The sequence below is a fragment of the Calonectris borealis genome, chromosome 1 (genome assembly GCF_964195595.1).
Source record: "Calonectris borealis chromosome 1, bCalBor7.hap1.2, whole genome shotgun sequence".
Taxonomy (NCBI): domain Eukaryota; kingdom Metazoa; phylum Chordata; class Aves; order Procellariiformes; family Procellariidae; genus Calonectris; species Calonectris borealis.
In genome coordinates, this window is record NC_134312.1 from 60,193,926 (window position 1) to 60,205,149 (window position 11,224).

Consider the following 11,224-nt stretch of genomic DNA (forward strand, 5'->3'; position numbering starts at 1 on the left):
ATTCATTTCCCTTTTACTGCCTGCTAGCCCTCCTAGCCCCTCGCCTCACATTTTGCCACTGGTCTCTGTTTCTCTGTTACAGACGTCTCGCAGATTCCAGGGCTCTCCAGCTGATGTTTATTCGCAGCTAGTCCCAGGCCCTGCGCTCCTCTGCCTTGTTCTCAGTATCCATGGGAACATCCTCATTGTCCCACGGCTCAAAACAGGGATTCAGTGTCCACCTTCGCTTTAGAGATTCACTCCTCATCTGCTGCATGAGAGAGTGTCCTGCCTTCCTACACGAAGCAGAGTTTGAGAATAGGCTTTGCTACGTTAATTCTGTATTCTTGTGCCCATCTTCTAAGTTGAGAAACTCTTCCTTTGCCAGGATCTGAAAAGACAAGAGTTTTTTTTCTAAACTTTTGGCTGGCAGAAATAAAGCCACTGAAGGCAGTTTCCCAGCCGCTGTGTGTCCTCCCCCCACCGCTGACCATGTTCATTTGCGTGCCTCCTCCCCACCTCAGCACCACGTCCCCACCCCGGGGTGTTGGGGGAGATGTTCAAGGGCAAATACTGCCGCTTCCTCTGGGGAGACCGGAGCAATGGTCTGAACCATCACTGTGCAGCCCCAGTAAGTGCTGTTCCTTAAGTCAAGTCTGGGGAAAGACTTGAGCCATAACAGGGACCGTTTTCTTCTTCATGTGCTCAGAAAGCTGAATGATGGAGGGACACACCTGAAGCTCCTGCCCCTCCAGGCACCACAACTGTTCAGTAACTCAGCACAGATACCGAGTCCTGGTCCTAGGAAGCTGATTAATCCTTCCTAAGGACTTGTGCCTACCTCTGGTGTACTTTCTACACAGCAAGTCCAGCAGAATGGAGCAGCTCAAGCTTTCCAAGATTTATATTCACTTGCTGTTTCTCAGCAGGGGGTCACCACGTGCCTCACCCCCATTGACACCAGGGACGTCCATAAATCAGCTGCACAGTGATAGCACAGCCCTCCCAATGCTCATTATGCATCTTGCTGCTGGAGGAAAGCACCACCTTTGGTGCCAAGTACATTAGGGAACATGCCTGGGTTTAAAAATACTCCATGGGAGGGAATCATAACATTTCCAAAGTTTGGCGTCTTGCACCACAACAGCAGAGCATGCTCCTCACCATATCTCGGATGATAACAAAAGCCTAAGGCCAACAAACAAAATAAACAGCTTTAAAACAACAAAGCTGCGTTGGGTTTTGTATACAGTGTTTGTTGCCACAATCTGGCCCAGAGTCACCATCTCGGATTTCCCTGCCAGAATGATGGAAATATAAATAGGGGCTATAAACCCAAAGTATTTCCAGCTCATACATCCAAAGGATAGAAATTATAGTCTCTCAGCAAGGAAAATGTTCAAGGGTAGTGAGGTAATGGGACCTGGTTACAGAGCTCATTTCTCTGAAAAACTTTAATACAGCATGGAAATTTTTCCAATGTCCTTGATGCAACCTCTTGTTACTTTTATACTGTTAAAGTATAAAATAATCCCGTTTCAGTGGAAAAGCCCCTTCCATGCCTTCGAGAATGAACTGCTGAGCTCCATTTTGGGAACAGTTTCTTTCCAGCTGCTGTTTCCAGAGATTCCTGAATGGCTCCGAAGACACAGCATCAGCAAGGAATGATATCTGGCTGTTTGAAAGATAATCCGTCGCCTGTTGGCTTACCTAGAAAGGGCCTCACTTTTCTGTGTGTTTGCTGAGAGCTGCTGCTGTTGAACCATAGGAGTCCCAGCTCCAGTCTTGCTAAATAATATTCTGGAAGTCCACGCCATGAGTCACAGCACTAGATGAGGGGCTCTGCTCATTTGATTAATTGCATTACCATGCTTGCCCTTTACTTGTTGACTCATAGCCATAAGAGCCTGGGATATGCTGCATATGTAGTAAACTGATTAAAGGGGGAATGTATGTCAATGTACGGATGTGTACGATAGCTTTCTGAAATCCCTTGTGATCTTCCCACCTACTGGGCATTGCTTCAATATCAAGTTCAATCATCAGGAAACAAACTTGCTCCCTCATCTGCGTCGCACATTGCAACGAGCTTGCCAAATATGGCCAAGCTTTTAGAAAGAAAAGAGAATCCCCCCACCAGTGAATTTATGACCCTTGGCTCCACTTGCGCCTTGTTCCTGTGCATGCCTGAGTGACGTGGAAACTGCAGCAAATCTCTTTGGCCTGTTTCTATGCTCTCACACTTGCAGCTATGTTGGATTTTCCCTTTTTTTATTTTCCTTTTTTTAATGACTAGGGGGTTTTTTTTGGTTTGTTACCTTCTAAAGCAAGCAACCCATGACGAGAGGCCCAAAGAAGAGCAACGTGTGTTAATGAAAAGAAAGGGGAAGGATTGAAAAGAAACAAGGAGAGGCTAGAAGTATTGCTGAGCATTTGAAAGTAAAATGTCACTCCCCTCATCTCTTCCAGGTCCTTCAAGCCGGACTTTGTCCTGATCCGGCAGCACGCCTACAGCATGGCGCTGGGAGAGGACTTCCGCAGCCTCATCATCGGCCTCCAGTACGGTGGCATCCACACGGTCAACTCCCTCTACTCCATCTACAACTTCTGCAGCAAGCCCTGGGTGGTAAGTGATGATCCAGCTCTACTGCATGCCAGCGCTGCAAAGCAGATATCTGGTACCCACAAAGCACCAAACTCAGCTTCCAGTCTGCTTCATAGGAATTAGTCTCTTTAGGTTAAAACCACCATGTAAACAACCTTAGGAATCTAGCTGGGAATTCCCGGGGAAAAAAACTACCAGCACTGCTCCTTCATCAGCCTCTAGTAATATCAAGGTGTTATTTCCTCACCCTGAGTAGGACGTTTCACCTGTCCCAGACTCTAATGTGTCACAAACAGCTAACAGTACAGTAACACCTAGATTTCTTGTAAGGCAAAGTAGATGAATAGTAATAGATTAATAATATCAGATCAATAGTAGCACATCTCTGTCCTGACCAAAACACAGTAAAACTACCTTAAAAGAAACATTAACATTCGCTGTTTTAGAAGGTATCTGAACTACGCTATTTCTAGCATCTTTTATTAGATGCACACTTGTGGTATCCAGGTGCCCCAACCTAAGGCTAATATGATCCATTCCTTGCAGAAGTGCAACCTGCACTTGTCTTCTCTTGTCTTCTCTTCCTACTTTTTCTGGGTGGTGCTTTGTTGTGAGGAAATTAGCTGAAAAGAAAGGCAAGAAAGAGGGATGATTTCTTCAACAGCTAGGTCTAGGAAAAAAGGGAACATAGAATGACAGAGACCTGGGAGAGAGACAAAAGGAAAGGGGAAAGCATGTAGAGTTTTTCAGCAGTTTCAGAAGGAAATTCAAGATTATCATAAAGTGTTGGTTCATTGAACCTGAAAGACTGCACCTCGGAAACACCTTGGGCTGAGTCAGCTCCTGAGGAGAACAGAACAGTGTTTTGATATTTTGCACTGGGAGCCCCCTTCACCTCTTCTTTAAATTCTGTCAAGTTCACCTAAAAATCTCAGAAAACCTTAAAAAACATTATCATTGGCTTGCCTCAGCCCCAAATCAAAGTTTGTAATAATTCCCCAGACCTGATGACCAGCTCTAAGTCAGCAGGAGCTGCAGGAGCAGGAGAGCCACAGGAGCAAGGCTGGCTGTCGTAGCACCTGCAGGAAGAAGTCAGATGCTGATACCGTTCTGGAGTCCACGTCCGGGTCTCCCAAGCCGTTTCATCCCAAAGTGCCCTCTCTGATCACTGATGCTCCCGGAATGGAACTTTCCCTGCATTGTTCTAGGACCGAAGCAGGGAACTGCAAGCTATACGGATATGACAAGGAGATGGGACTTTCCAATATGCCCCCCATGAAAAATTTTTTTAGATACGTTTTTAGGAATTCCCCTTACTCATTGCACAAATTTAGCTTGGGGTGAGACAGAATGTTTATAGCAAGTGGGAAATATCTTCCTCATTACCTAATTAAGTCCTTTTTTTTTGTTGTTTCTCCCTTGGAATAAATATCCTATTAGTCTTCAGTGTGTTGATCGGTAGTTCAAATCCGCCTGAGGTCTGTCATGACTCAGACTTTTATTTCCATGACTGTGCAGTGTTGGATTTAACTCATTTCTTACCAAAAAGGTACCAGTGTAATAGACATAGTCTTCTCAGTTTTCACCCCGTTTATGACATGTGGGGGTTTTGTTGAGACCAAAAGCAAGGTCCTATCTTTTCCAAAAATGTTGCAGTGCAGTAATGAGAGTAGTGAGAAAAATCTCACTTTTCCATCACTGCATAGGTGGATGATGCACATTTGGCCTCAGTCCCCATTTGAATGAAAAGGCTGGCTGGCAATGGAAAGGGGAGGAAGAGAGGGATCAACACCAGGCTCAGGAAAACACCTTTGCATTGTTTCCTACAGTTGGTCCTACACACACGAGCATGTTGACCCCAGTGACCAGACAAAAAGCCTCCGCATTTACACTGGCTTTTGCTGAGAAAGGCAGTCATGTGGTCTATTCCATCTGATTTTGGGGTTGAGTCAGTGAGGGTTTAGTTGGCATTTTTCAACTCATGCCTTGCAATTACGTTTCTGATGGTGTGCAGGGGCCTCAAGATGCAACAGGCCTATTTTTAGGAATCTAAAATAAAAGAAAACAAACAAACTCAGCACATTGGAAAAAAAAAAGGAAAAAGAAAAAGCAGGGCTGGCAAGGCAGTGTGGGAGAAATTGGCTCTGCCCGTAACTTGGCTCTAGCTATTCTGGGTCCGGTTGTGCCATGCTTTCCTCACGGGGAATACAGCTGGCTCAGACAACCTTCCCAGAGGAGTCAAGGAAACCACTTGTAAACACTCAAAACAGGTTTGCAGAATGCCTCCTTTCCCTGCTGCCCCCGCACACACATCACCCCCCACACCAATGACTGTAACGCACTAAGTAATCTAAGAGCTCAAATGGGATCTGAGCTGGTACTTGGCACCACTGAAGTTTTATCAGGTTGAAGCTCAGGTAGAGATTGCAGTGGGGCATTTAAGGGCAGAAAGCTTCACTGGCAGCAGAATCAGAAAATTTTGATTTTGAGATAGCTGGGAAATGAGAGATAGGGACAGACCACTTCGGTGCATGTTCTACTCTGATTGCAAAACAGGCATCTTGAAGTAAGGGCTCTGCTTAATAAAGATTACTGGAAACTTTTTGGATGTAGAAAACAGTTGAGATATACATGAAGAAATGAAATCAAATACCCCTGGGAAATGTGCTTTTCACTCTCCCTTTTTATTTTTTCCAAAAATGGTTCTATTTCGTAGAAATGTTTATGATTTTGTGGAGGGGGATGGAAGTAAGACTGTTTTTCCTTGGCAATTTGCAACAATGTTTTTTCTCAGCAACTCTAATTACAATCAGCTGAGTTTGGGCTTGAGTTTACTCAAACATGCAGCCCCATTTTTTAATGACATTTGCCAGGTTTCCAGTACTGCAATACACAAATTTCTTCAAAGGTTAAAATTTGCATTAAACACAGGCACAGTCTGAAATAGGCGTTTCTGAAAGAGAAACAGGCATATTCAGGGGGATCTCACACACAGAGAAACATCTAAGAAACCTAAGTTTTAAGATGATCCCAGAATTATTGAGAAATAATGCTACAAGCACCCTAAACACAATGCTTCAACCACTAATAATAATTTTTGTGTCATAAAAGTTACAATACAAAATACAGTGGGAACAATGCTCGGAGTAGTACTCATATTACAGGCAGTAATGTCCGTAACTGTAAGGCAACTTTTGCATCTGTAAGACTGCAGGAAATACAAAGTCTTGAAGACAGTCATCTACAGAGTCCATGAGACCCCCCAGCCAAACTGTCATTGACTGTCAAGGGATATAGGCTCCCTGATGACCTAGACACTTTAAAAATATGCAAAAGGCCTGGAGATCCTCTGAATGGATCTTTTGATTTCTCTGTAAAGCCTTCCTGCAAGTAACGCTGATGTCCAACCAGCCAGCCAAGGCATCTCACTTAAAACCCAGACTGCGCCACATTGCCTTGCCCCGTGTCCCGCTTTGTGGTCTGGATGCAATCTCACTAAAACCAGTGGAACCACAGGAAGTAAGAACTGATACCAAAATGTGGAAGGGGCAGTTATATCTAGCTGAGCTGCTGACAGTAACGTTCCTACCCATCTAAAATGCACTGGGAGGTGCTCCTTGAGCTCTGCTGTCAGGTATCTGAGGCTGCTGCACCATGTAACATGGGTGTCTCTTTGCCAATATCCTGTCCCTAACAATTGCCAAAAAAAAAAGAAGAGAGAAGGTAATTTTCCCATGAGGGTCAACACTGAAGTCAGACCTTTTTGCAAGCTTGGCCCATTGAGGAGGCTCCCAGATGGCCGAGTCTCTCATCTGGCCATCTGAAACGCTTGTTATTTCAGCAACAGCCAAGAGCTGTGTGCTTCAAAAGGAAGCCCAAGGAACAAGCCAGGACGCTGTCTGTCAGCTGCACAGTTGTTCCAGTTATTTTGTTTGAGCTGTTTTCCTAGGATAAACGTATGTCGCCTCAACCTCACGGTGTCCATGTTTCGCCAGGGCTGCGTGCACACACAGCGAGGGGCATGTGCTGCTCTCAGCCAGGGTGTTTTTCCTCCTCTCCCTGTCTCTGTTTAACTTTTAAGCCCTGTTTGCTCACTTTGCTAGTCAAAACAGGGCTTTATTTTTCTTCTCTAGGATGTGCAGGGCTAGTGCAAGTAGTTAAGAGAAGCAAGCTATCCTCCTTCCCCAACATCAATAATCTCCTTGCCAATGATAATTATTCTGCATGGGAGTTTTTCTCTTATCTGCTGATGCATGTGAGGGGTGGTGGTGTTAGTGATGGGATATGCCGCCTCTTGATGTTTTGTGGGTTTGCTTAAATGCCACATTTTGACCTACAAGATTAGCAAAAGGATTCTTTGTGTTTGTCTGCAAATCTGCTGGCACCTGCCCCTTCAGCATGTGGCGTGGGACTGGCACACACCTTGCAGCCTAATTTTTTACACACTGGCTGCATTTTTTTTACACCCATACCACCCTTTACCTACAAAAGGGGTATTTCTTCTCCACCACCAAGTGAAGTTTCAACTTCCTATACAGAAATGCTTTTGCTTAGACAGGCCCAGTAACCAGGACAGGAGCCCTAACGTAGTTACTCGGCAGAAAACATTCTCAGGAGCCCTCTCTTTATCTGCAATGTAACCTTGGGCTTGTGATTTGGTATATTTACTGGCTTCAGCCACTGTTCAGAAGTGCTCAGAAAACGTAAGATTAGGCAGCTGATGCTATTGGGAAGAAATAGGGCTTGCTTTCCCTTCCCTTGTTCCCTAGATGTCTGTCTCCTTCCCTTAACCTGTGTGTTATCACCCTGTGTTACACAGGTGACACAAAGATCTCCTTCAAGATGAATGCATCCCTAGCTTTGATGGGGAGCCTGAAGGAACTTTTTAAAGGTCTTACAGTGAGACTTGGCCCAGACTGGAGGCCTTTATTAATTTAACTTGATTTTACCAAATTCCAGGGGGCTTGGAGGCTAGATTCAGTTTCTAAATTACTTTGCAAATAGGACATCAATGGGGAATTCAGTCACATCTACCAGCTCAGCAGGAAACAAGATTCTTATCTGTGGAGCAATCCCCGATCATTTTATTCTCTTAATGTCCATGAAAATAATCAAGCTACCTTATTCAGCTTTACTCCGCCTTCTGCAAGGCTGCCAGTCTAACCACTTCGCCAGCAGCACTGCCAGTTCAGCATTGTCCATGGTAACGGGGCTGTACCTCTTCAGAGAGAAAGCAGAATGGCTAGAGGTGTGATTGTAAAGAATCTAAAAGTTGCTCCTGAGATCCAGAAGGTTTCTGGTATATATATATCACCTCTTATTCTCTTTGGTATACCAACCCTGTTTCAGCAACATTATTAAGTTTCTTTCTTATAGTTTTGGGGTTTTTTTCCAGCTGATCAATGACAGATTGAACAGGGAGGCTGCAGACAATGTACAGAACGGTCTGCTCGCTTCACAGCTGGCCAAAGCGGAGCAGGAATTTGAACAGAAATCAAAACTCCGTCCTACCATGGGGAGCTTTGTGTCTGGCTGGGCACAACCCTGAATGATAAACAGTTTATATCAGTGGTGATAATGGTGAAGTTCATGCGGACAGGCTGGGACGATGGCAAACGTTCGCCCTTGTATGTGAAATACCAGCACTGTTGCTTTCGCCATTGATGTTACGTACTGCTTTCTCTAGATACCACCCTCACAGACTGGTGCTTCCCTCAGACCTCACTGGTAGATGCGACAGGGGTAGCAGATGATGTCCCCTTTCTCCTGCTGTGCATGGGGGGCTGTTGGGAGACCCTTGGTTTGTAATAGATGTCAGTTATGACTGCTGGTGGGCTCATGCTTCCTTGGTCTAACACTCAAACCAGGTAGCATGGGCAATTCCCTCTAGATATCTCTGTCCCTTAGCAATTCTCCTTCCCTTCAGCACAACGGGTAAATGTGCCTTACTTTGATTTGGCTGTGGGGCAGAGATCCAAGGGAGATCTTTGATTTATTTTGTCTCTGCTCAGGAGTGGTGGCACTGATTTCCTGCCTGGTCTCTCCTCTGAGCCCTTTCCTCTACCAAAAAGAACCTCCCCACCCTCTCCCCAGCCACATTTGGAAAGCAAAGCTTGTTCATAGCAGATCTGTAACTAAACCCAAACTGATCCCCTTCTGGCTCTTTAAACCCTTCCCTGCTCTCTTGGTCCAAGGTTTGTGTACACAGGCTGGCTTGGCCGAGTAAATACAGCAACTTGGTATTTTCTTGCTGCTCTCAGGTCAAGAAAGCAAGGTGGGAAAGGCAGAATAATATGTTTCTCTCACCTCCTTCACCAGTATCAGAACATTTTGCAAGCACTTACCTGCTACACAGTAAGCCGCTGACATCCGCTGTGTCTCTTTTTCTGTTCCTCCCCTCACCCCAAGTTCTCTCAGCTCATTAAAATCTTCAATTCGTTGGGTCCTGAGAAGTTCCCCCTCGTCGAGCAAACATTCTTCCCAAGCCATAAGCAGATGGTGAGTACCTTTGCTTTCTTGTGAATATAGGGTGGATGGGGGAGAAGCAACGAATGTGGGTTGGGCACAAGACATGGCAGTGGGAATGCTGGGAAGAGTCTCAGTTCTACTTCCAGAGAATTACTAGCTAAAAGCAATATGCAAAAAGCAGTGCTCGGGAACCTCTTTCCCTTCTTGCCCAACTCTCCCTCAGGTCACGTATGGACCCTGAAAAAGTGAAAAATTAGAACAGGCTCAACACCAAAACAAAAATCCATTGTAAAATCTAATCAACAAAAGCTCATCCCTTAGAGTAAGGAATCACTTTATCTAGATAAAGTGGTTTTTTTCCCCTCCTGGAATTGTTGAAAATACGTTGACGATTTGGGACATGGGCCATAAGAGATGTTTGTTTCACAGTGTCAGTTTGCTTGGTCTGTCATGTGGTTGCCATCCATGAAACATTTACCAGCCTGACTAGGTACTCAAAGCAAATTGGAGTTCTTGAAAAAGAGGTTGTTTCAGCTTGTAACGTTTCCTTTGCACAGTGGCTCTGGGGTCCAGTCTTCCTGTCAACAACTAAACACTCAGTGCCCTGTGTGGCTACTGGGCACTGTACCAAACTCTGAGGGCACCTTCCAAAGAGATCCGCGTAGGTGCTTTTAGTCCTGGAGTACGTGGCAAAGCCAGTGGCTTTCTATTCATGTCTCTTGTTTTCCCTGGGTTCAAAGGGTGGCTAGTCCTTCATGAATTTTGGCTCCCAACTTACATCCGTGAATTAGTGGCTCTTCTAACCTGGCTGAGGCTTGGATGAGACCCTGTGTGAACCATGATCCCCTCCGTGTGAGCCATTGGCTGGCTGAGCTTATTTCCCACACTCGATTGTGAACTCGAGCAGCATTGGCAGCCTGAAGACTAGGGTTGTCGAGATGTCAAACTAAGGCTCAAAAACATCCAAACCCCTCTTTTCTCACACACTTGTTGCAACACTGAGGGCCAACCACAATGCATAATAGGGTGTAGGTACCTGATGGTGGATATAGGCACCTAGTGGGAGCTTCAAAATTCAAAAGGAAGCCTCATTTATATTCTTGTGAAAAATCCCACTGGTGCTCGCTGAGTACCTGAATACCTTGAAATGCCAGTCCTTCATCTCTCTGTTCCAATACGCTGTTCTCCACCTGTGCTGTGTGGACAATAGCACTTCCATACTTCACAGGCACCTCATGGAGGTAAGTACAGTCCTGAGTGCTGTGAAGCACTTCAGTAATGCAGTGGTAAGAGTTGTAGTTTAAGACATAAAGAAATGGATGGTCCTTAAACACTATGTGACAGTTTGTTGCAGACTTTTAAGACAAATTAGTTGATAGATCCTGTTTAATTCCCGCTGATTTATAAAGACGGTTTTGTGACATCTGTAATGCTTCAGGACAGTTGTGAGTTTGTGTGACCATCACTTCAGGAATGGTGTCTTTGGAAGACTTGATTAAGGTTTTCATTGCAAATATGTTAGCTAGCACTTTTAGCATTATTTTCTTGTCTGGAAATCTGATTCTTGATTCCTCAGCATGTAAATGCATTTGTTACCAGCACAGTAGTCTGGTTTAGCAGAGCACTGATCTTAATTTCACACATTTGTCCTCTTTATAACTGACCACCTACTGGGAGATGCTATTGCTTACTTGCAGATGCTATTGCTTACTTCCAAAAGAATACCGGAACCTTTTTAAACTGTGGCTAATCTCACGTGAACACAAACACTGGTGTTGATATGCAAGCTTGAGTAATCTGGTTTAAATCAGTCACTTTCCAAACATTTACACAAGCAACAATCCACTTGGGCAAATTTAGGCCAGCCCTTTCCAGGTGGGGGGTCTGCCTCACAGAATGAATCTACGTAACTTCTCAAGATCTTTTCTAGATGCATCTTCACAGCACCCTGGGCTGTGAAAGGCTGACAGGGCAAGTGCTTAGGCCAAGCAAGCTTCGTTGCAGTCATCACTCCACCAAATACCTGTGAAAGTTGCTTGCCCACTGTGCATCAGCTTCTCCATGTGTCAGATAGAAATATAATGATCCCCCTTCCCCACTCTTTTCTTCCCTTTCCTGGAGGCATTTTCAAGCTGTACCCATTAGCACTTGTAAAATATGCTGTGGTCCTTT

General features: G+C 44.9%; 1 protein-coding gene across 1 annotated transcript in view; it reads left to right on the top strand.

Moving 5' to 3' along the window:
- Positions 1–11,224, top strand: part of SYN3 (synapsin III) — a 203,166-nt gene that overhangs the window by 59,156 nt on the left and 132,786 nt on the right. Inside the window, exons 5-6 of the mRNA XM_075156474.1 lie at positions 2,449–2,605; positions 8,993–9,082. Of these exons, the coding sequence (XP_075012575.1) occupies positions 2,449–2,605; positions 8,993–9,082 (247 nt within the window). The remainder of the gene's footprint in view (positions 1–2,448; positions 2,606–8,992; positions 9,083–11,224) is intronic.